Source organism: Pongo pygmaeus, chromosome 12 (assembly GCF_028885625.2).
Source record: "Pongo pygmaeus isolate AG05252 chromosome 12, NHGRI_mPonPyg2-v2.0_pri, whole genome shotgun sequence".
NCBI lineage: Eukaryota > Metazoa > Chordata > Mammalia > Primates > Hominidae > Pongo > Pongo pygmaeus.
The window spans coordinates 125,211,954-125,238,428 of NC_072385.2; the positions used below are offsets into that span (position 1 = coordinate 125,211,954).

The window sequence follows — 26,475 nt, forward strand, 5'->3', positions numbered from 1 at the left end:
CATCACCTCACATACTGAATTATTTATTTGCAGTGAGACCATTTAAAATCCACTCTTCCAGGTAAAGTGGAGGCAGGGAGGCCAGTTAGGAAGCGATGACAGTGATGCAGGTGAGTCACGGTGGCTCATCCAGGGTGGCAGTGATGGAAGTGGTGAGCAGTAGTCAGATGTGAAATGTATTTCACAGGTAGAGCCGAAAGGATTTGCTGATAGATTGAGTGTGGGGTGTAAGAGGAAGAGGCAACGTTTCTGGCCTTGGAAGAATGGACCTGGAGCTGCTGTTTCCTGGGATGGTGACAGCAGGGGGAGCAGGGGAGCATCTTGGAGTGGTGATGAGGAGGGTTTGGGGATGGATCTGGAGTTTGGTGTTTGGGTAAGTTAAGATGGAGGTGAGTGTGAACCTAAGAGACATCACGGCAGCTTTTTGACACCTGAGCTATGGAAGCCGTGGGAAGTCGTGTCTTCACTTCTGCCACTGGAGGTGTCCTTGCATGAGGTTAATGTTAAGAAGGATATTGTATTTAATAGTAACTTAATTTTTTTCTAATTATAAATTATGTGTATTTTGTCTAATTTAACAGGTATTCAAATAAAGTTAACTGCAGCTTTCTGTGAAAAATGTCAGTTTTGATATCACAGAGCGTAATAAATTATGTAGAGGAAGAAAACATTCCTGCTCTGAAAGCTCTTCTTGAAAAATGCAAAGATGTAGATGAGAGAAATGAGGTAAGACCAAGTTTGCAAAATTACGTTCTTCCACAAATATTTGTTGACTGCCTGCTATGTATAGGATAGAAGTGTGTAAGAAATAGGTGGTTCTAACCCTTAGTAATATTGCACTGTACTTATGATATAATGTCTTATAGTTAAAAGTACTTCAAATTCCATGTTTTTGGAGTACATTTTAACTTATATAAATGATTGACTATTGAATTTAGATTTATTGATTTTTTTCCCCTGATGGAATAATTAATATTCAGGAAGCTTGATTACTGAAATCAAGTACTTCTATGAAACTTTAGAGATCATCTGGACCTGATCTTGATTAACCAGACAAAATCAGGGATTGTTGAAATACTTTCCTTTTTTTTGAGATGGAGTTTCACTCTTGTTGCCCAGGCTGGAGTGCAATGGCACGATCTCAGATCACCACAACCTCCTCCTCCCAGGTTCAAGCGATTCTCCTGCCTCAGCCTCCCTAGTAGCTGGGATTATAGGCATGTGCCACCACGCTTGGCTGATTTTGTAGTTTTAGTAGAGACAGGGTTTCTCCATGTTGGCCAGGCTGGTCTCGAACTCCCGACCTCAGGTGATCCGCCCGCCTCGGCCTCCCAAAGTGCTGGAATTACAATCGTGAGCCACTCCGCCTGGCCTGAAATACTTTCTTTAATGAGCCCCAACTATCTTCCTCCGTTGTTTGTCCCACTCACTTTGGGATTATTAAAAACCCTACATCTTTATTAGAGTTAAATAGGTTATGTATTATATTTAGTAACACACTAATAAACATTAACTCAAATGAGATATTTCTCCTCAATGTTATGAGTTAAAAAATATGGATTTTAGTTCATTACGAAAAGCCAAACTATTATTTTATATTATTTTATTTTTTTTGAGATGGAGTCTCACTGTGTCGCCCAGGCTGGTGTACAGTGGCGGGATCTTGGCTCCCTGCAAGCTCCGCTTCCTGGGTTCACGCCATTCTCCTGCCTCAGCCTCCTGAGTAGTTGGGACTACAGGTGCCCGCCACCATGCCCGGCTAATATTTTTTTTTGTATTTTTAGTAGAGACGGGGTTTCACCGTGTTAGCCAGGATGGTCTCCTGACCTCATGATCCACCCACCTAGGCCTCCCAGAGTGCTGGGATTACAGGCGTGAGCCACCGCGTCCGGCAAGCCAAGCTATTATTATTTGGCAGGACATTTTAGGTGCTAATATGGTTTTGTATAAATATTGTAAGTATCAGGGTATGTGTTTGTTTTACAAAACTTAAGGAAAACAACCCTGTCTCTTAGAACTGTGTGTGTTTTCAAGAGTATAATATTTCTTGGCAGTAGATAAGATGAATAAGGAGTGGTTTTTTATTTTACACTATATGTGTATGTGTATGTATATATACTTATGTGTTTGTATATATTTGCTTACATATATCTCTTGTGTAGACATATAAAAAGTTTTATTTATAAGTTTTTTTATTGTGATAAACACATAAAATTTATTGTCTTTACTATCTTAACCATTTTTAAGGATACAGTTTAGGAGTATTAAGTATTTCTCCATTGTTGGGCAATAGATTCCAGAACTTTTTCTTTTTCTTTTTTCTTTTTTTTTTTTGAGACGGAGTCTCACTCTGTCACCCAGGTTGGTGTGAAGTGGTGTGATCTCGGCTCACTGCAACCTCCGCCCCCTGCGTTCAAGCGATTCTTGTGCCTCAGCCTCCTGAGTAACTTGGACTACAGTCGTGCGCCACCACGCCTGGCTAATTTTTTATATTTTTAGTAGAGATAGGGTTTCACCATGTTGGTCAGGCTGGTCTCGAACTCCTGACCTCAAGTGATTTGCCCACCTCGGCCTCCTAAAGTGCTGGGATTACAGGCGTGACCACTGCATCCGGTCTACCAGAACTTTTTCATCTTGCAAAATCAAAATTCTGTCTATTAAACAGCAACTCTCCCTTTCCCCCTCTCCCTAAACCCTGGCAGTGACCATTTTACTTTCTATTTGTATGAATATGACTAGACACCTCATGTAATTGGACTTATATACTGTTTGTCTTTTTGTGACTGGCTTATTTCAGTTAGCATAATATCCTCAAGGTTCATCCACGTTATAGCATGTAACAGGATTTCCTTCCTTTTTAAGGCTGAATAATATTTCATTGTATGTACGTAGCACATTTGCTTGATCTATTCATCTGTGGCTAGAAATTTGGGTTGCTTCCATCCCTTGGCTATTGTGAATAATGCTGCTATAAACATGAGTGTGCAAATATTATACATGTTTTTGCTTTTGTTTTTTGTTTTTAGACAGGGTCTCACTCCATTGCCCAGGCTGGAGTGCAGTGGCAGAATCAGGGATCACTGCAGCCTCGACCTCCCAGGCTCAAGCGATTCTCCTGCTTCAGCCCTCCAAGTAGCTGGGACACAGGTGTGCACCACCATACCTGGCTAATTTTTTGTATTTTAGTCGAGATGGGGTTTTGCCATGTTGCCCAGGCTGGTCTCCAACTCCTGGACTCGATCTGTCTGCCCGCCTCGACCTCCCAAAGTCCTGGGATTACAGGCGTGAGGCATCATGCCTGACGTATAAATGTTTTTAAAGCTGCTGAATTACTTTATTATTACTTTTTCTGACCTGTGGTACCTAATTTCATTTAATGTTAACTCAGTCGTTAAGGAAATGTTGATATAAAAATGTTGTTATTACAATTATAGCTAATGTTTTTATTGAATGTTATCATTCATTTTCATTAGCTATTGAATAATAGCTAATGTTTTTATTGAATACTTATGCAAATATTCTGGTATATATTTCCTATATCTTAGCTCATTTAACTTACATAGCAGCTGTATAAAAAATAATACTGTTATTTATCTTTATTTATGGGTGAATGACTGAATTCCTAAGTTTTCTATCTAAGATATTATTTGGTAGAGTCCATATTTGAACTTTGCTCTATTTGACTTTAAACAAATTATAATCTGTTTAAGCTCTATGTTTTTTTTTTGATTCTTCAGAATAAAGTTTATTTAATGATAATGCCTATATTTTCAATGTTTCTATATTGAACAAAATATATTTTCATTAGTTAACATCATTACCCCCTTCAATGATTATGGATAGTCAAAAACTGTTACACATAGATAAGATATAACATTTATAATTGGAAGTTGTTATAAAATGATTACAGAAGTAGTCATTTTGTTAGCATATGTTAGCGTATTTGGAATAACGATATGATAGTTTGAAAACATTAAATTTTACTTTAGAGACGCTTGTCTAGGGAATGCTAAGAAAACAGCTTCACTTGGAAGGAAAAAATAGCACACCAATAAGTGTAAAATTAATCTTATTGCTATAAGGAGTAAAGCACAGTGGCATAGAGCTTAATTTAGCATCATGCGAGATAAGCATTTAATGGATATTAATTAACATATCCAGTTTAATATTGTATCAATTTAAATTGGAGTTTTAAAGTGATAATTTGAAACCACCTAGGCTTTTTCAGTTATGGCTCAGTGTAAAAGTTGGTTTTTTTTTTTTTTTTTTTTTTTTTAGCATTTTGCTTTTACAACTTCTGATAAAATGTAATTTTTATAGAATTACAGAAAGTTGTATTTTTTCCCCTTTATTCTCATTTTAAAAAATATTTATGTAACTTCATGTTAATGTGTTTGGCTATCAGTTTTGAGAAAGATTCTTAAGTATTAGATCAATTAAAATAATGTGGGTAGGCTGTATGTGGTGGCTCACGCCTGTAATCCCAGCACTTTGAGAGGCTGAATCTCTTGAGCCTAGGAGTTTGAGACCAGCCTGGGCACTGTAGTGAGACCCTACTTCTAAAAAATATTAGCCAGGTGTGGCACCTTTTAGACCTAGCTACTTGGGAGGCTGAGGTGGGAGGATTGCCTGACCCCAGGAGTTCAAGGCTGCAATGAGCTATGACTGCACCACTACACTCCAGCCTGGGCAACAGACTGAGACCCTATCTCTAAAAAATATAAAATAAACAAATTTAAAAAGGGGTAAAATTGCCTGATACTGTGCTTATTAGCACATAGTTGGCCACAAACAGTGAATTCTAATTTCCTTTTATTGCTTTATTTATAAACTAGACAAATCTTTGGCCTATGAATAGTCTCAATGATGGCAAATCTTTGTCCTTTACAGAGTAGTGAAGAGTTTTTATTTTTATTTTGTTTTTGAAAGAAACAAACAGTCACTGTCAGCTGTCCTTGGTGTAAGGGAATAGTGTTGAGGCTGGTCATTTTTCTCCCGTTTAAGAAAATGAACTGAGACTTTAAACAATGGATTTTTCTGTATGTTTATGAGTAAACTTTATTTTATCTTTTTGAGACAGAGCCTTGCTCTGTTGCCCAGGCTGGAGTGTAGTGGCATGATCCAGCTCACTGCAGCCTTGACCTGCTGGGCTTAAGCAATCCTCCCATCTCAGCCACCTGAGTAGCTAGGACTACAGGCGTGTGCTACCACGCCTGGCTCATTAAGAAAATTTTTTTTTGTGGAGATGAAGTTTCACAATGTTGCCCAGGCTATTCTACAACTCCTGGGCTCAAGTGATCCACCTGCCTCAGCCTCCCAAAGTGCTAGGATTACAGGCATGAGAGTCACTGCGCCTGGCCTGTAAATAGACTTTAAAGGAAATTTCAAAGGAGGATTTCAAAATGTTTTAGTTTCACTGTGGTTATTGGAAGAAGTAGAAACCCTCCAGAAGGACTGCTTTAAAAAAAACAGTGGTTATTTAGGTCTCATACACTTAAATAAGTAGAAATGGGAACCTAGAAATTGGGAAGAGCAAAAAGATGCTTGAATAGTAGCTGTTTTTGCATTGTAGTCTTCTGGGAAGCTGAGATAAAGTCCAGTATTTCAGTAGGTGCATAGTGTTCTGTTTTGTTTTTGGTGTGTTTTGGCTTGAGGTCACTATGAGTAGTAGAGCGGGGATTATGTGAAATGTAATCCTGTGTTTTCTAGAAGGAGATAGGCATGGAATTTGCTGGGATGTGTGGGGTCAGGTATGGAAAGGATCTTTACTGATTCATTTTCAAGTAGAAAAATGAAAGTTTTCATGACATGAGTTACTCTATCTCTACAACTGTAGTTACTGGACTGGTTAAGCAAGAACTAGGAGAATCCAAAGATAGGCTTTATTTTCAGGCCCAACTTTTAAAATAACAATCGTTCTATTTTTGGGGATCCTGTAAAACTTTATGGCAGCCTTTCCTGAAAGTCATTATCTTTTTGGATAGTGTAGCTACAAAAGGTGCATCAGTTAAGAATTGCTTTGTACTGCATGGAACAGCTCTCAAAACAGTGATTTAGACAAATTAAGGTTTTGTTTTTCTCACATTATGACAAGCTAGATGAACCATTTCAAGGCTGATATGATGGCTTCAGAACCCAGGCTCCTTTCTTTCTGGCCCAGTCCTCAATGTGTGCCTATTGCATCACATCAGTCATGTAGCAAAAGCTCCAGCACTGTGTCTCAGTATCAGGCAAGAAGAAGGAAAAGGCACAGACCAGCTGAATTAGTACAGAGCTTTCCTGGGAGAGCTAGCCAGGGCACCGTTGTGGGATTATTTCCAGCTGCAAGTGAGGCTGAACACTGGGCGTTTTTTTTTTCAGCTGAGCTCATTGCCACCCCCAACAAGCCCTGTCTTTCTAGATACTGGGTGGACAGCTAATAGTTTCTGCAAGAGAAAGTAATGACAATTCTAATCTTTCATTTGGCATGTTTCTAGGCTATCAAATTTATACCATCTTTCCTACTTGTGTTATATGTATTTATAACATTTATATTATGTTATATAACATTTATATTATTAAAACATTTATATTATGTTTTTCTCTCATTATCTAGAAACACTTATCTATGTGAACATCTGAAATGTAACTGTGACCCAGAGAGTAAACAGAAAACTTCCCTGAGTCTTTGGAATTATAATTTTGAAAACTGTGATGTAAAATTGATGTATTCTCAGGACTGTGGATTTAGAGTTTGTTGCTTTAATTTATATATTCTACCAATGACTTTGATACCTGACTTTTTATCCCCGTACATCAGAAGGGAGAACAGTTCTATAGAATGTATACCGAAGAACCTAAAGCTGACGGAGGCATGCATGGCATAGTAATTGATGTTGGTAGTTATGACTCAGAATTATAAACATAACGTTTAAGGTAATCTGTTTAACAAGTAGCAGTATGTGCATAGCTTTTTAGAATGATGATTATCATAAAAGTTATAATCAGCTTTAATGTTGAGAAGATAAATTGTTTCACCCAGAAAATCTATTTATGTGTAATACGTCATTCCCTAATGACTCTGGTTGGATGACATGTGGCTACCACATATAATTTAGCATCCATCCTTATATAGGAATGTCTGTATTTAATGTGACCGATATTTGAACTTTAAACCAGTGTTTGTGTTTAAGTCCTTACTTGTATTATTCTTATAATAGCATCTGTTGTATTTTGCTAATCATTATAACTATTTGCTTGTTTGGATGTTGTGCCCAATAGATTTTTAAATTCTTTGAGACTTTGCTCACCCGTTTACTCAGCACATATTTGGGTACCTGTGTGGCAGTCACTGTCCCTCACACTGGGTATATAGCTTTAAACCCATAAGCAAAACAGACATGTTTCCTGGCCTTTAGGAGAGACAGACAATAATCAGTTGTTAATCACACAATACAAGTGTGGTTACAAACAAGGATTAGTATAGGAAAAGTAAATTATAGGGGATCAGTAAGGAGGTGGGAATGAGCAAGAGGACATGTTGAGGCCGGGGGTGGCACAGGCTGGGTTGAGAGCCAGGCATGCCCTGCTCTGCATCACTCAGGGTTTGTGTCAGCTTGGGTAAGGATGTCAGTTCTTATCCAAAAGAACTATGGCAAAACATTGAAGGGTTTGAAGCAGAGGAATAATGTCAGGTGGGTATTTAAAAGAGTCATAGATATTTCCCCCCATACTAATGTAGTAAGTAGATGTTTAAGTGTTTGCATAATTAAACTTAATTTTTGGTGTACATTTTTCTCATATGCCTTAGTGTGTCTTCGTACCTTTAGTATCATCACTCTTTAACCTGGTACTTCCCTTTTTGAAAAATTTTAATTTAAATATTTTTTTGAGACAAGACTTGCTCTGTCACCCAGGCTGGAGTGCAGTGGGTGCGATCTCAGCTCGCTGCAACCTTTGCCTCCCAGGTTCCAGCGATTCTCATGTCTCAGCCTCCCAGGTAGCTGGGATTACAGGCGTGTGCTACCACGTCTGGCTAATTTTTTGTATTTTTAATAGAGACAGGGTTTCACCATGTTGGTCAGGCTGGTCTTGAACTCCTGGCCTCATGTGATCTGTCCACCTTGGCCTCCCAAAATGCTGGAATTACAGGCTTGAGCCACTGTGCCCGGCCTAACCTGGTATTTGCCGATCTGTTTCCTGTCATGGCACTTACAGAGAATGATAACTTTTGTACTGCACTTGCAGTAGATGAGGCTTGCTGTTAGGGGTGACTTGTCCAGGCACCCAGCTGCCTGAGCCCTGCCCTCGTCTCCAGGGCTGAGGGAGCATCGTCTCTGTACTCCTGTGACTCATTCTTAACACAGAGGCTGGGACACTGATTTCAGCAGTAGGAGTTTATTTAGTTTAATGAACTAAGTTTCTAAGAGAAGGCTTTAAAAAACTACATATGTATATTATACATAGCACCTGGTTGTTCTTATTTATTATTTTACTTTTCTTCTTCTGGTCCTATTTCAGACAAAACATATATATAATTAAAAACACATTCTAGATCATATTCTACCTGTATGTTAGAGAATTTGGCTACCGTAAGTATTCTGAAATTTTATGTATATTTCAGTAATTGCATTCCAAATCCTAGTGTTATTCATATTTAGTTACTTTAAATGAATTTGCAGTGCTAAAAACAGATTATTAATACTGTGGGAAGAAAAATTATGTTTTATTTTTTCTTTGACTTTTAAGTTATTAGTAAACTGAAACTTAAAGTTCAAAGCTGTTTTTAAATTAAATATAGTAAACACAGCTAAACAATGCTTAACATACATTCATGAAAATGTGTGGTATATTTAACTGTGATGTTTTAGTAAAAGTACAGTATCTTGATAAGTTCCCTGTGTCTTTTATATTCTCTAGTGTGGCCAGACTCCACTGATGATAGCTGCCGAACAAGGCAATCTGGAAATAGTGAAGGAATTAATTAAGAATGGAGCTAACTGCGATCTGGAAGATTTGGTATATATTAAAATAATTTACTCATCATTTGCTCACTCTTTTCTTAGCTATTTTTTTGTTTTTCAGAAGTGATTCAAAAGTAGTAATTAAAACTTCTACATATATTTCAACTTTGCCTAGTGGGCTATATCAGTTTTTTTTAAAAGGAGTAATACAGGAGAGAAATTTTTACTTTCAATGAAGGATCTCAGCTCTTTGGTTTTTTTATATGGATGAGACTGGCTGAATAGAGAGCATGTGTACATATAGTTAAATGTCCGCCTGGAAGATATCCACATACGAGTCATGTTAAGTAACTCCCCATAATGGTAACTTATTATAAATATCATTACATGTGATAATGGCCAGGAATATATGGTCCCTTCTGATATCACTTCTGAGGGGTAAATCAACATTCCACACGGTTACATTTCCTCTGATTGTCCCTGTATTTTTGGAATTGCTTTTGAGGGTCACACAGCTACATCTATTTTGTTTCTTAATTGAATGATCATTTGAATTATATTACAGTTAAGAATTAAAAAATAAAAGAGAATAGTTCTTTATCACATGGTTTCTAAACACATCATATGAGATCTCTGTAGTCTGCTAACCTGTGAATGTGCTTTTAAATCTGATTACAGTCTCTTTAATTCCAATTTATATTATAGTAATGGTGGCTAGCCATGAGGATTAGCTTTGAGGTTTTGATGATCATCTTTTCTCGTTTTTAAAAAGCACAGTATATGATTAGAAGTTCAGTGAGTAGACTGAACAAGCAGTTGTAAAACCATGTTTACCCCATTCTTAGTGATGCAAGTGGACAGATAGAATCTTAGGAGAGCTTCAGTATGACTTTAGAGTAGTTTAGTTAGCGTGGGTCACATCATGTCAACTTGGTATGATCATTTGGTATGTAAGTTCAAATTTAATTTTCCTTACTTTGAAGTGTTATTTTTGGTTTGAAAATGATAACTTTTAAAATACATGTTCAAGGATAATTGGACAGCACTTATATCCGCATCGAAAGAAGGGCATGTGCACATCGTAGAGGAACTACTGAAATGTGGGGTTAACTTGGAGCACCGTGATATGGTATGGACATTTTTATATGTTCTTAATTAGCTGAAATCTTATTTATAATCATAGATATGTGTGAAATCTTGTATTTTTATGTGTGAAATGATATTATAATAATGTTTTTAGAATTTGGGGTTGGGCATTGAAATGACCCTCAAGAATGTTTTAAAACCCAGGTGTTATAATATACCTCTTAGAATATTCTTAGTCATCATTTTTCATTTATTTCGGAGTTTAAAATTCTGACATATTGTTACAAATAACTCATTACTGTTTAATATATCAACGTTTTGGAACTTCTGAGACAGTTATTTCCTTTAGGTAGGACCTTAGGAGGGACAGCGTATGGTTTTAAAACTATTATCAGGTGTTCGAAGTTATACTTTTCAGAATAATATTTTTAGATTTATTTTAAAAAATGTGATTATTTTCAGACATGCTATCTGTGCATGACAGAAGTTTAATAAGATGTGATCCTTAATTATTACTTAGCTCTTACTTGAGTTTGGCATCTGGTTAAAGCATAAGGTGAAGAGAGAGTTCATTTCTGGCTAATTCTGTAAAATGTTCAGCCCTTTTAAAAGTTGATTTTAACAGTAGAAGAAAGGAAGAAAATGATCTGCTGTGATATATAAAATATTTATTACTTAGCTGATGATGGTTTTTGAAGTACAGATGGTCTGAGTTTTTAAGAAGCCACAGCATTTCACCATTTTGCCCTTAATAGCACATTATAATTTAACAGTAGGTCAACCTGTATAATCTTATATTTGTTCTCAAGACTAAGTGCAATGGGTGGTATCCTTATTTTTATAGGAAGATACAGGGAACCACTGGTATCTTATATATTTCCAAAAAGAATTTAAGTACATTGCAGTGAAAGTTTAGGGAGAGAAGATAATGATGTCAGTAACTGAGGCAAAGATGGATATGACAGCCGAGAGTGAAATGTGGTTCTTGCCTTGTTGGTACGAAAGGTAGAAGGGAATTGCAGGGAGTTATCGAGTTCTCAATATTTTATTAAAGGTACCTTACCAGATTATCAGATGGGTTAATGACACAGCGGCTGTAAAGCACCTAGAGAGGCCAGGCGTGGAATAGGTACCATACCAATAGGTACCATACCAGTTATTCCATGCCTGGCCTCTTTAGGTGGTGTATAGCTGCTGTGTCATTTAACTGACTTCTCAGAACAATCCTATGGACTAAGGGTTGATTTTATTCTCAATGTATAGTTGAGGAAATTGAGACTGGAAGAAGTGAATCTTTATCCTAAGTCACACAGCTAGTAAGCACTTAGGCTGGGTTTTGAACCAGGTCTCCCTGCTCCAAAGGCTTTCTCCTCTATCATTGTTTTACATAGATCAGCAAGGGAATTAGGAACAATAACATATACGTTATGAATGTATAAAAATGCATTAAGATTTGTAAAAACTGATTTCTTAAACTTTTTTGGCTCTTCCTATTTCTTCAAAGTGATGACCAGAAAACCTTTAACATTTAAAGGATCTTTATTAAAGGTTCTTTATTTTGGCTTTAAAACACTGAAAGTTGGGGAAACTGAGGACCATGTCTCTCTTAATAGCTAGTTTTGTGGGACCTTAACCTCAAAGGATTGGGTGGGTGGGTGGTAGTAACTACCCAAGTAACTACTCAACTTCCCAAGTTGAGGGAAGACAGAGTCCCTGGGACTTGTTTAAGGAGAGGAGAGTGACCACTGAGGTCCTGTGGGGCTCAGGAAGAATTCCAGGATTTAATATCAGAAGTCTAGTGAGGACTCTTCCTGTGAGGACCTTTCCTGGCACCAAAATGAAGAAAGAGTTCATGAAATATAAAGCTATACTGTAGTTAATTGGTCTCAATCTTTTGCCAATTTAGCTTCATTTTCTTGAGATTAAAATTTTATCTCATAGGTTCTTACGTAGGGAGCCAGAGGGACATTATTCTTTATTTTATTTTTTTCCCCTGAGACGGAGTCTCGCTCTGTTGCCCAGTCTGGAGCACAGAGGCACAATCTTGGCTCACTGCAACCTCTGCCTCCCAGGTTCAAGCAATTCTTCTGCCTCAGCCTCCCGAGGAGCTGGAATTACAGGTGCATGCCACCGCGCCTGGCTAACTTTTTGTATTTTTAGTAGAGACAGGATTTCACCATGTTGGCCAGGCTGGTCTTAAACTCCTGACCTCAAGTGATCCTCCTGCCTAGGCCTCCCTTTTTTTAAATTTTTCTTTTTTTTTTTGAGACAGGGTCTCTGTCACCCAGGCTGGAGTGCAATGGCGCTATCTCAGCTCACTACAACCTCCATCCCCTGGGCTCATGTGATCCTCCCATTTCAGCCCCCCTTGTACCTGGGACTACAGACGCACACCACCATGGCTGGCTAATTTTTGTGTTTTTTATAGAGGCAGGGTTTTGCCATGTTGCCCAGGCTGGTCTTGAATTCCTGAGCTCAAGTGATCTGCCTGCGTCGGCCTCCCAAAGTGCTGGCATTACAGGCGTGAGCCACCATGCCTGGCTGGGACATTATTCAAATTGAAGTGAGGACGTGATGTTAAAAAGTTCTGGGCAAGTATTTTACAAGTTAAAATATAGATGTAAGACTTGACTTGATCAAATGCCCAGCTCTGTAATTTGACCTAAATTGTGTCTTTCATGGCCTTGACACTTTAGAGGAGTACTCATCAGTAATTTTAGAATGTTCCTCAGTTTGGATTTGTGGATGTTTCTTATGTTCAGTTGCAGATGTGCTTTAGAGGGAAGGATGTCCCAGAGGCGATGTGCTTTTCTTGGTGTACCCCCTAGGGGGAACGTGATTTCAGTTTGTATCACTGGTGATGTCAGCCTTCATCTCTTGATTAGGGTGGTGTCTGCCACTGTAAGGGCACTATTTTTCACTTTGTAATTACTAAATATTTGGGGGAAGATACTTTGAGACTAAACAAAATATCTTTATTCTGACTAAAACTTTCACCTATTTGATTTAGCATTCATCAGTGACTCTTAAACTTGCAGCAGTTATTACCATAACTGTGGTGGTGTAATGATGATTTTCTGTTCCCTCATATGTTGTACATTAATTAGTTAGAATTCTTCTGTAAGGAAGAGTGCCTACTTCCCTTCCCCACACCCTACTCTATCTGTCTATCATCTGTCTGTCCATCCATCCATCCATTCATCCATTCATCTATATATCTATCTATATCTTTCTATTTCAGTATGGACTTACGAATATTTATTCCATGGGTTATAGCCCAGTACTAATATTACTGCTCAAGTTGTTCCAACTTTATCCATTAGAAGCTCTTTCAGGCTGGCTCTGTGCCCTTTTATGATGCTCCATACTTAAAAAAAAAATTCCTTAGTAAGATTTCATTACATTGGTCTTTTTTATTGAATCATATCGTAGTTAAGGAGAAAATTGCTCCTGTAGCTTAGCAAGTAGAACATCATCAAGTGTGGTGCTGATTCATACCTGATGACTTTGCCTACCTCTGGAAATCCTGATCACAGATGAGATGCCTTAGCATCCTCTCTCTTTTAGCAAGAGGTACTATAATGATCTGGGGTTTAAAGGATGTGTTTAAATGCAGGAGTTGAATATGATTGTTAGAATCTCTCTCTGAATAAAGTTTAAATTCATAGAAAGAAGTGAATATCTAGGAACATAGAAAGTTTTCTGAAGAAATTTTTTTTTTTTTTTTTTTTTTTTGAGATGGAGTCTCGCACTGTCGCCTGGGCTGGAGTGCAGTGGCGTGATCTTGGCTTACTGCATCCTCTGCCTCCCGGGTTCAAGTGGTTCTCCTGCCTCAGCCTCCCAAGTAGTTGGGACTACAGGCGCACGCCACCATACCTGGCTAATTTTTGTATTCTTTTAGTAGAGATGGGGTTTCACCATATTGGCCAGGCTGGTCTCAAACTCCTGAGCTCATGATCCGCCTGCCTTGGCCTCCCACAGTGCTGGGATTACAGGCATGAGCCACCACACCTGGCCTGAAGAAATATTTTTGGACAGACAAAATAAATCTTAGAAATTTGGAAGAGTTCATAATGAATGTTCTCTAATTCAGGTTTCATAATATATTATAAACTTCGGACTAACCATTTGTGGATGCAAGAGATTTGACTTATTTCATGTACTATTGTATTTGGGGAGCCTGGGAGCTTAGAACTATTTAATACTACCATCATGAAACAATGATTTATAAAGATATTTACTAAAGACATTTCATTAGTGACATTTTTTATACTCAGAGATGATCTAAAGTTTGATTCCCTTACCCCTACATTTTTTGTTTAGGGAGGATGGACAGCTCTTATGTGGGCATGTTACAAAGGCCGTGCTGACGTAGTAGAGTTGCTTCTTTCTCATGGTGCCAATCCAAGTGTCACTGGTCTGGTAAGCATTAACAAAAAAATTTGTTTGTATTGTAAGTGGTAAGTTTTCTTAGGGAATACTTAAGGTTGATTATACTTGGCTTCGTGGTGGATAGAAATATTCTTTATCTTAGTAAACGTAACATATAATATGATTTCAAAACACAGTAATGATAATTTTTTTCTAAAGCTATTTCTCAGTTGTTTTCAGCAAAAAGGCAGCTCTTAGAGCTTAAATGTTAATTATAACTATATAACATTGCAAAAGGAGATTTTGAGATCTTTAGTCATCTTCCTGTTTTCTGTGTGTGAATCCTTAATCTGAATTTAAAGAAAAGAGACATTTACAAAATAATCATACTGTTTTTCTATACATTCTGTTATATATATTTACGTTCCTCTTATTTCGCCTTCTTCTTATTAGTATTGCCTGTTGGCCAGATAACCACATTTTAATGTGTTGAATTTATAAAAATAAATGTGCTCATAATATATGTTTACTTAAGATTTATTATATCTTAGTTGCCAATTATGTATTATGAGTATTTTGTCTATTTTTAAAGTGGAGAATGGTTTGTAATCTGATTTAAAAAGAACATTACTTTGTGTTACATCCTTTGATGTTTACTTTACTTAGCAAATGTGTTGTAAATATCTACCTAAAAGATTTTATTTCTCCTTCCCTCCCTCCCTCCTTCCTTTCTTTCTTTCCTTCCTTCCTACTTATCTACCTACCTACCAACCAATCTATCCTAGCAGTACAGTGTTTACCCAATCATTTGGGCAGCAGGGAGAGGCCATGCAGATATAGTTCATCTTTTACTGCAAAATGGTGCTAAAGTCAACTGCTCTGATAAGGTAGGTCAGCAGCATCTTTTCAGGTTCCAGCCCGTGTTATGTCCACTCAGTGTCTAAGTTATAAACATTTATATATGATTTCATGAGGCTTCTTTAATGTATTTTATATTTTTGTATATTAATGTATTTTATATAGATATATATCTCATAGATGGATTCCCCGGGTGTATTATGTAATAAGTATCCTTCTGATGTTTTCTTATGTCACATTCATCATTCCCAAGAAAACTGACCGGGATAATAGAATCCCTGTCTTCATTGTGTGGAGTTTTCTATTGTAACTCTCCTTCCTGCTTTCAGTCCTGTCTGCTTTCTCTGTATTGTTGTGTGAGAGATCTTTCTAAAATTGAAGTTTGGTTATGTCTCTTGTGCTTAAATTCCTGAAGACCATCTCCGGTATGATGGGTGAAGATGGGCCTTGCCTTCCTTTTTCCCCTTCACTTGCTGCTTGTCCCCCATGCTTCCTTGCGTGCCAGCGGCCGAATGACCCACGGTCCAGGGCCCTTCACAGTGTGCCCGCCTCTCCCTCCTCAGCTTCTCTTCATCTCTGAGGCTCCGCCCATTTGCCATCACTTCCAGAAAGCACCCCAGAATGATGTGCTATTCTTTTTTTTTTTTTTAAATCCTTAACACTTACCTCAATCATTGCATAAATACTTACCTAATTATCTTTTTTTCTTCTTACTTTTGGAAAGCTTCGTTGGCTTTCTCTGTTTCGGGATGAAACCCAGGCTTCTCAGTTTGGCTTCAGCCTGTCTCACAGGCTCACTTCTTGCCATTTCTTTCCATATATGCTGTGTTTTAGATACAACAGATTGTCTAACATTCTGTGAACGTTGTTTCTGTGTTTATTCTGTTCCCTCTGCTAGTAATGTTATTCCCTCCTCTGCCTGATGAACTCCTGTTTATTTTTCAAGGCTTATTTGAGGTGTTACCTTCTTTGTTAAGTCTCCTTACCCTAGGTGCCCCTTCCTGGGTACTCTGCACATTGCCATTAGGGCACATAACCTATTGCCTTGTAATGATTGATTTTCACATCCTTCTTACCACTAGAGTGTAAGTTTCATGAAGATAAGGACTGCTCTTTTTTTTTTTCCCCCCCATTTTGTACCTCCATTATTTCCAGTAGTGGTCTTAGAATTTGGCACCTTGTGGGGATAGTCATAGTCTTTTCACATTTATAGCATTGTAGCTAAATATAGGAAAATAGCTATTACTTTAAGATTTGTTTTTTGTCATTAAAATAGATTCTGTGCATAAATTTCTTTAAGTACAACAGTATTGTTTAACCTTTTGTGGCTGTTGGAAATCATTCATATCTTGATCTGGGCAGTAGTTATGCCAGTGTATACATATGTAAAAAATCATCAAGTAGTACAGTGAAAATTAGTGTATTTTTCGCACTTTGTGCATGTTATACCTCTTTTAAAAATATTACACAAAATAATAGCTTAATGAGGAGCGTAGGGAGGCTGTTGTAAATATTTATATTATAATATGGCATTTAAGAATATTGCATTTGTACTGTTGGCTAATTCAGATTGACTGAGGTTTGAGGTATGTCTAAAATGGATACAGTTTTGTCTGTTGATGGAATTTTTTTTTTTTTTTTTTGACCGAGTCTCGCTCTGTCACCTAGGCTGGAGTGCAGTGGCACGATCTTGGCTTACTGCATCCTCTGCCTCCTCGGTTCAAGCGATTCTCCTGTGTCAGCCTTCCGAGTAGTTAGGATTACAGGTGCATGCCACCACGACTGTCTAATTTTTGTATTTTTAGTAGAGATGGGGTTTCACCATGTTGGCCAGGCTGGTCTCGAACTCCTGAGCTCAGGTGATCCACCTGGTTTAGCCTCCCAAAGTGCTGGGATTACAGGCGTGAGCCACCACGCCCAGCCTGTGATGTAATTTAATTATCATAGAGAAGCCTTTATTTTATCCTTCTTGCCTATAATAAAATGTTTCTATATAGCTTGGCTTTCAAGGCCCTCCAGAATCAGGTAATAATGCTACCTAATCTGTCACTCATTAGCATTTTGAGAAAATGTTTAGTACCCACTATGCAGTGCCCTGTACCTGCACTTAGCACAGAAGATACAAAAACAAAGAAGAAATGATCTCTGTTTAGAGAAGCAGGGAGATAAGTGGCCCATGTAAAATGCAAAGGCCCAGGGTCAGGTGACTTAGGAGTGTGGAGGTGGGAGAATTCACTGATGGCGCAGCAGTCAGTCAAGATTTGATAAAAGAATGCGACTTCCTCTAGACCTTGAAGAAAGGGTAGAGTTTACATCCGTGAGAGAGGAGGAGCAGAGATGAACTGGGCACAGGGAAAATGAGAGCACAAGGTACCAGGGGACGGCTTCAGGTGGCCTGTTGAGCTAGTGTTGAGTGCACCCTCAGTGGTGAGGAGAGGGGTGGGAGGGAGAAGCTGGGCTGCAGGTGGAACCATCTTGGGGTGAGTCTTGGATACTTGGCTGAGGAGCTTGGACATCTGGCCTGTAGACACTCAGAATCACTGGGGGTTTTAAGTAGTAGGTGGTCGCAAAGGGGTGTTTTAGAAAAAATTAACATTTAATAGTACATGGTGGGATTGATTGAAGATTGAGAGTATTTTTATTTCTGACAGAAATAGGGAGGTTTCTATGGGAACTGATTTTTAGAGAAGGGAAAGGAAGTCTGTTTTAGATGTGTTGACCTTGAAGTGGTGGAAACCTATAGTTGAAGGTGTCCTACTAGATAGCGGACATAGAGATTTGTGTTGCCGGTGATCAAGGGCTTGCCTAGAGGTGATTCTTGAAATTGTGAATGCGGATTTGGCAGCTGAGATCAGTAGTAACGCAATATGGTGAGCAAAGGGCTGATTATTAGGAATAATAATTATTATTTTCTTAATTATAATACATAATTATTTATATAATTATTATTAATCTCCAGAGCTAGGAGAACTTGGCTGGTGTAGCATCAAAGGTGGTGAATGAATCAAAAATTCAATTTGGAAGGGACAGTCAATATAGTTCAAAATACTGCAGAGCTTTCAGGAAGAAAAGAAAGAACTTAGTAAAAGATACATAGGTGGCCGAGTGCGGTGGCTCATGCCTGTAATCCCAGCACTTTGGGAGGCCAAGGCAGGTGGATCACCTGAGGTCAGGAGTTCAAAACCACCCTGGCCAACATGGTAAAACCCCATCTCTACTAAAAATACAAAAATTAGCTGGGCATGGTGGTGGGTGCCTGTAATCCCAGCTACTTGGGAGGCTAAAGCAGGAGAATCACTTGAGCCCAGGAGGTGTGGAGATTGCAGTGAGCTGAGATTGTGCCACTGCACTCCAGCCTGGGCAGCAGAGTGAGACTCCCTCTCAAAGAAAAAACAAAAAAAACAAACAAACAAACAAAAAGACCAAAAAAAGATACATAGATCTGGAGTTTAGGTAACTATTTGGGTGACCTCTGAAATGGTGGTTTTGTAATATTTATAGCAGAAACTAGTTTTTTAGGGGGGTTTGGTAAGGGGTTATAAATTATCTTGAAAAGCTTAAAAGAAAGGACAGTGATTATCTTCAGAGGGTAGCCTGCTGGAAAAATTTGTTAGGATAGGAGAGACCCACATTGGAAGGACCTCATTCAGAGACCTAGTAGGAAGAGGGAATAAGAAGAAAAGACTGATGATGTGGCAGGAGATTATTGAGTAAGGGCTTGGGTGAAAGATGACCATAGGGTCAGGAATACGCATAAAGGGATTAGATTGAGAAGGGATAGAGACCAGAATTTGAGAGATGAGAGACTTATTGAGGTAGTTCAGAGTGTGGCTGCAGAGCTGTTTTGAAGCAGACAGCATGCAAGGTGAGGGAAGGTCTTGCTGGATGTCAGGAATTCTTTGTAATGTTGAAAGTGGGACTGTCTCCCGAATGGGAGTGGGTGAGGACTAGCCGGCTCATGTGCTGAGGCAGGGGAAGGAGCAGAAATCATAGCACATAATCGTGGATAGTTCAGTTCCATCAGAAGGGCAGAAATCCAATGCAATAGGTATTCAAAGGATGAGAGCTCAGTTACAATAAGTATATTTTTAAAAGGCTTTATGAAGGGTGATTTTCTATGTGTATTATGTTTGAAGATATCTAAGATATTGATATTGTAAAGTTGGGAAAGGCATTTTAGCCAGAGTAAGTATTATCTGCAAAAGAGGGGGCTAGAAAAGAGAATTTAGTTCTTTTTAGTGGAGAAAACCACAGATGCAGGAGTGAAGTTGGGAATCTTCTCCTGTATTTCTTTTTTTTTTCTTTTTGAGACAGAGTCTTGCTCTGTTACCCAGGCTGGAGTGTGGTGGCACGAACACGGCTCATTGCAACCTCCACCTCTTAGGTTTAAGTGATCGTCCTGCATCAGCCTCCCCAGTAGCTGGGACTACAGGCATATACCACCACGCCTGGCTAATTTTTTTGTATTTGTGGTAGAGATAGGATTTCTCCATGTTGGCCAGGCTGGTCTTGAACTCCTGACTTCAGGTGATCCACCTGGCTTAGCCTCCCAAAGTGCTGGGATTACAGGCGTGAGCCACAGTGCCTGCTCATCCTGTATTTCTTATTTGTTCTTCCTAAGCCTGCTTTGAGGCGGTGGCTGTGGCAGCTGCTTCCCCTACATTCTCTTCCTCGTTTTGTGAGGTGCTGGCTCCCATGTGCTGTATTGGCAACCTTGTGATTCTGGCTGTCATGGAGTCTTCATCCATCTGGGAAGCCTGTCCAGGGCTCCAGCCCTCAACAGTGTGGTTGGTTGCTGTGGTGCCTGACATGATTTATAGAGTGACTCTGCTCAGTACAGTAGCCACTAGCACAGGACTACTTAGACTTACATTAATTAAAATGAAATGAAAAAGAAAAGAACTCAGTTCATTAGTCACAGTAGCCACATAGCATTCAAGTGCTTAATCGTCATTATTTGACTAGTGAGTACTGTATCTCACAGCACAGAATTATAGAGTATTTCCATCAACACAGAAAGTTCTACTGGACAGGGCTGTCACAGAGAGTAGATTAGATTAAATTAAATGTTAATTTCCATCTGTGGGCTCCATGTACTGAAAGGTCACTGTGGACATTCATGTGTCTGCTGATCGCTAGCCTCCCCAAAGGCAGGCAATGCCTTAATGCATGATTTATATTCCTGGATGCCTTTTGAATCATGTTTCAGGGAAAAGTGCTTTTGAGTGCAGTTTCAAGGGCTCATGGGTCTTGTCCCACCTCTTGATAGCTTTGTGACCTTTGCCTATGAATTAACCTCTTAGGGCCTCAGTGTCCTCATCTGTGAAAATGTGATACTGTGAATTGTTCTTATGATAAGGATCGCACACGCAGACCCATGTAAAGTGGTTAGGCCACTTTAGTTTGTTTGGCACTTGGTTGTTACTATTCCTGCCTACAGTCAGACTGCTGGACTTTAAATTCTGTTTCACAAGATATGGGAAGCAATGAAAGCTTGTTGAAAATTTGGGGCTGTGTTACCTTATGATGGAAACATTGTCACTCATTATAAAAGTTAAATAAGAGCATGGCACAGTGGTTCGTGTCTGTAATCCCAGCACTTGGGGAGGCTGAGGTAGGCAGATCACTTGAGGTCAGGATTTCAAGACCAGCCTGGCCAACATGGCAAAACCCGTCTCTACTGAAAGTACAAAACAATGAGCCAGTTGTGGTGGTGCATACCTATAATTCCAGCTACTCAGGAGGCTGAGGCAGGAGAATTGCTTGAGCCGGGAGGCAGAGATCGCAGTGAGCTGAGATTGCACTACTGCATTCCAGCGTGGGTGACAGAGCGAGACTGTCTCAAGAAAAGGTTAAATAAGGTTGGTTAAAAGACATTTCATGGACTGGTTAATCTACTCAGGAGAAATAAAATGGGAGAAATAGGATTTATCTAAGATTACAATTATGATAAATATATACAGTTTTCTAAGAATGATAAAAAGTAAGATTTTTATTAAAATTCATGTTAAGAGCTAGTTTCTTTGAGTATACTTTTTATAATAATTTTAAATTTATTGTTTGTTTTAATAGTATGGAACCACCCCTTTAGTTTGGGCTGCACGAAAGGGTCATTTGGAATGTGTGAAACATTTATTGGCCATGGGAGCTGATGTGGATCAAGAAGGAGCTGTAAGTATCTTATATTTTAATGCTTGGCAATAGAAACATGTTTTTTATTTTAAGAGAGAGAATTTATTTCTTTAGTGTATGCCTAGAGAAATTTCCCTCTGGTTCTAAAATGATAGCAACAGGAAAACAAGCATTATCTGTTACCCTAAGTATGTTATATTATAAACATATATAATATAAATAGATACTTTTAAGGATCTGTTGCTAATGCACACACAACTGGGGAGGCTAAAAGTATAAAGAATAGCTTTCAGTGATCCTAGTGTGATATATATAGAGTTATGTGTCGCTTAATGACAGTGATACGTTCTAAGAAATGTGTCATCGGTGATTTCGCCATTGTGGGAACATCATAGAGTGCACTTACACACATCTGGCTGGTGTAGCCTACTCTGTACCTAGGCTCTGTGGTATGGCCTGTTGCTTCTAGGCTGCAGCCTGTGCAGTGTGTTACCGTACTGAATACTGCAGGCAGTTGTGAGACAATGGTATTTCTTTATCTAAACATACCTAAACACAGAAAAAGTACAATGAAAGTCCAGTATCATAATCTTATGGAACTTATGTCATATATGCCATCTGTCATTAATCAAAATGTGCTGTGCATATTTTGGTTTTTGTCCGTGGTTCCTGGCTGACTGCTCCTATAACCTGTGTAATTTCATAAGTGACTACAGCAATAAGAGTATCTTTGGTTATATTTGGCCTTTTGTCCTTGGTTCTTGAAACAGCTCTGGATCAGTTCTAGAGTGATAAAGATGAAATACAGTCTTTTGTTACTTATCACAAGCCCCTTTTAACCACACTTGAGCTTATGTTAATGAGGTTATTTTTGGAAAGTTTCTAGATAACCCCACTGGTTGAGGTGCTGGTTGCCAGGGACACCAGCCATGTGCTCAGAGGGTTGGAACTCACAGCCCTAAGCCACCACCTCTGGGGAGGGGAGAGGAGCTGAAGATTGCATTGATCATCATTGACCAATGATTTAATAAACCATGCCTTCATAATGAAGCCTACATAAAAACCCGAAAGGACTGAGTTCAGGGGGCTTCCAGGAAGATGACCAAGAACACATCTCCGTACTGGGAGGGTGGCATACCGCAGCTCCATGGGGACAGAAGCTCCTATGCTCAGGACCCTTTCAGACCTCATCCTATGTATGTCTTCATATGCCTGCTCATTTCTATCCTTTAAAATATCCCTTATGGAAACTGGTAAATATTGCTTCCCTGAACTGTGTGAACTGCTCTAGCAAATTAATCAAACCCAAGGAGGGGGTTGTGGGAGCTCCGATTCATAGCCAGTCAGTCAGACAACCTGAGCTTTCATTGGCATGGGAAGCGGTGTCAGTCTTGGGCACCGAACACTTGCCTGTGGGGTCTGATGCTATCTCCAGGTAGGTAGTGTCAGAATTGAGTTGGAGAATACCCAGCTGGTGTCTGCTGCAGAATTGATTACTTGATGGATGTGGAAAAACCCCACACATCTGGTCATAGAAGTATTTAGTGTTGTAAGAATTTACGTGAAATGGAGTCTGTTTTTTCCTATACGTACTACAAATTGTTTAATAAACTGTTCAAATCAAATGGTTTTTAATATTGGGGGAAAAACACTGTGGTGCATTAAAATATTTTTTCTTAAAAAATTTAAAGTAATATTGTAATTTTTGGGATATTTTTAGCTGTGCCTTATTTTCCCTCTTCAATGAGCAGATTTTAAAAAATCAGAAATCAGCTGTCAGAACTCAGAAAGCTTAAAAACTGGTTAGATACATCTTACCGATTAGCAGTTTTTAATTCCTCATTCCCCAGCCTGTGCCAGTTGTGTTGGGGAGATGAAGAAGCCTAATATCACTTTTCTCTTGAGCCTATAAGAATATGGTTAAAGGAAACAATATTTATGCATAAGAAACAGTTAAAATAATGCAGACTGCTATTTATAGAATTAGTATATTATGTGAGTGGATCATAAAGGATTCTGAGAAGAGGTAGTACCAGATCTTGGGTCGTAGTGAAACAAGAGTAAACTCTTTATGTCATACTTTTTGGCACACTATCAACCAGTTCCTCCTGTTTGCATAATGGCAGGAGCTGACTCATTGCCAGCCTTCAAGGCGTAGGCCCTGTTTTTGTGCTGGTGGAGGCAGCATGGTCTGTAGGCAGCTGCAGATGCCATACCTTCCACCTGCCGCCTCTGGACAGTTGGTCAAGTGAACAGGTGGCTGGTTTCTGTGATGATTGATGGCTCAAGAATTTGAAAAGGCTGTGTTATTTTAATATGTGGGAGAATGACAGCTTAATTTTGGGGGCTGATCTAAAATATTTCTATAAGGAAATTATATGACAGCTTGAAGTAGATGAACATCTCAAGAAGCAGTTTTAATACTACTTCTGGTAGTGAGTCACATTCTTCTCTTAGTTGATGTATTGTTTGTTTATTTAGAGACAGAGTCTCATATGTTGCCTAGGCTGGTCTTGAACTCCTGGCCTCAAACGATCCTCCTGCCTTGACCTCCTAAAGCTTTGGGATTATAGGTGTGGGCCATCGTAGCTGGCCTGATTTATTGTTATAAAATAGATGTGCAGTTTTTAAAAGAATGACTTAAAATAAGACAGGTTTTGAAAATGTAGTTTCTAGATTACTATGAAAGCCAAACAGTATATTATACTTTTCTTGAAATAGCTCATGGCTATTAATTCATTGTTTACTTTAGTGTTTTTTATGGGTTTTATTATAAAGAATTCTTGAAGTCTGATTCACCTGACTTTGGATTATTTAATTTAGAATGTGTTTAGTCACCCTGTCAACTATTTTATCCTTCATTACATTAGTGAGTTAGTTTATTATAAATGAGTCCAATTTCAGATTATCATTTAAATAACTGAACTTCATAATAGCTCTAATGACTGAAGATCATTAATGTATTTTCAAAAACAAAAGATACCTTCTAGCCATTTTTGGTATGTTTCTTGCTATTTATTTTGGCATTTTATTATTGGAAATGACAATAATAGGCCACCTATTTGAAAACATTAGTTTTATGATTATGGCATAAATCGTATATTTTCTAAAATACATTAATTTCTTGGGCTTGTGTTTTGTTTTGTTTTCGTTGTTGTTGTTTTTAGAATTCAATGACTGCACTTATTGTGGCAGTGAAAGGAGGTTACACACAGTCAGTAAAAGAAATTTTGAAGAGGAATCCAAATGTAAACTTAACAGATAAAGACGGAAATACAGCTTTGATGATTGCATCAAAGGAGGGACATACGGAGATTGTGCAGGATCTGCTCGATGCTGGAACATATGTGAACATACCTGACAGGGTAGGTCACCTATTTCACATTGGTCTCCTAGTGGCGAAGTGGATGAAAGATGACCTTAGTGTCTTACTACCTTTCAAGATTCTCATGCATGACATAAACTTGTTTTAAGATAAGTTTATTTCTGCCTTTGAAACTAGTAAGTTAAAAACTGTTCAATCGTTCTGAAAAATGTCCTTTTTAATTTTTGTCAAATAATGTTGTTATTGAAAATGTCACGTGTGCTATTAGTCTGTAACTGACCTTGATGTGTCACTGTAGGTGTGCTTTCTTGTGCCCTGACTTCTCTGAGCTCACACTTACTGATCCACCTCTACCTGAACTCTCCACTTGAATGTCTAATTGGCCTCTTAAACTTACAATAAAACAGATGCCTTGCTTTTTTCACCCCAAACCTGCTTTTCCCTCATTCTCCATTTCAGCAAGTGGTACCACCATTCACCCTCTTGTTGAAGCCCCAAATCCTGTGCATTAGCCTTGATTTCTCTCTTTTCCTCATCTGCCCTCCAGCAGGCTCTGTTGACTTTACTCCAAAACAAATCCTTTATCTGTCCACCTGTCTTCATTCCACTATCACCTCCCAGCTGAAGCCACTGTCTCTGGCGGTGCTGCTGTTAAAGCAGTAACTTTGCAACTGGGTTCTCCACTCTCATCTTGGAGTGATCTTTAAAACAGTAAATCTCGTGTGTACTTCTTTATTTAAAGCCATCCAAGACTTCTTGTTGCACTGAGGATGAATGTTATCTTTTTAGTTTATAGACATGACATGACATTGTCTTTGCCTAACCTCTCTCCCCACTTTGTACCCCTCTTCTGCCAGTTTTCATAGCCTGCAGCCATGTTTGCTTCTTTCCCTTTCTTGAATGCACTGAGCTTGTTCCTGCTGTGGGGCCTTTGCAGCAGCTGTGCTCTTATTCTGAAATGCTGATCTTGGCTCCTTCTTGTCATTCTCACCTCAGCTTCAAGGTTTCCTCCTCGGAAAGGTCTTCAACTACTTAATCCAAAGTAGCTACCTGATCACTTTTTTTGAGACAGGGTGTTATTCTGTTACCCAGGCTGGAGTGCAGTGGTGTGATCACAGCTCACTGTGGCCTCAACTTCCTAGACTCAAGAGATCCTCCTTGCCTCAGCCTCCCAAGTAGCTGGGACTACAGGTGCATGCCACCACGCCTGGCTAATTCTTGTTTTGTTTTGAGAGACAGGGTCTCACTATGTTGACCAGGCTGGTCTTGAACTCCTGGCCTCAAGTGATTCTCCTGCCTTGGCCTCTTAAAGTGGTGAGATTATAGGCATAAGCCATCATGCCCAGCCTACCTGATAGTCACTTTCTAGAACATCACCTTTTTTTATTTGCATAGTGTTTGTGTGATTTTTTGTTTATTGTATATTGTCTTCTCTGCCAGGCTGTAAATTCTTCCAGAGGTAGGACTGCATCTGTCTTGTTTCCTAGTACCTAGAATGAGGGATGGCACATTTAGAAGTTTACTAGTCTGCACCCATGTTAATGCTAATGTTCCCAACTAAAATTTGTCTGCCTTTGGTTTATTTCTGCTATAAATGTGGTAGTTAACACACTACAACATGGTGCTGAACTTAATAACCCTTAAGGACCTGCATCCTGATTTATTTCATAGTACTTTTGAGGTCCACTCAGGATTGAATTGAGCTGCAGCTCATGGGCTCATTCAACACAAAAGACTACAACTGATTTTTAAGTTAGCAGT

The 26,475-nt window shown here is 38.8% G+C and overlaps 1 protein-coding gene across 24 annotated transcripts in view; it reads left to right on the plus strand.

Moving 5' to 3' along the window:
* KIDINS220 (kinase D interacting substrate 220) overlaps positions 1-26,475 on the plus strand; it is a 116,748-nt gene that overhangs the window by 10,236 nt on the left and 80,037 nt on the right. For 11 of the 24 annotated variants that reach the window (XR_010123155.1, XM_054474657.2, XM_054474656.2 and 8 more), the window contains exons 2-8: positions 582-726; positions 8,899-8,997; positions 9,973-10,071; positions 14,352-14,450; positions 15,185-15,286; positions 21,330-21,428; positions 24,557-24,754. Coding sequence is in view for 23 of the 24 variants with exons in the window: in XM_054474657.2 (XP_054330632.1) it covers positions 619-726; positions 8,899-8,997; positions 9,973-10,071; positions 14,352-14,450; positions 15,185-15,286; positions 21,330-21,428; positions 24,557-24,754 (804 nt within the window). In the remaining variant the exon portion in view is untranslated. Of the gene's footprint in view, positions 1-262; positions 374-581; positions 727-6,600; positions 6,916-8,499; positions 8,571-8,898; positions 8,998-9,972; positions 10,072-14,351; positions 14,451-15,184; positions 15,287-21,329; positions 21,429-24,556; positions 24,755-26,475 lie in introns of those variants that run through there. The other 13 variants (XM_054474658.2, XM_054474662.2, XM_054474731.2 and 10 more) reach the window with 5 other exon arrangements.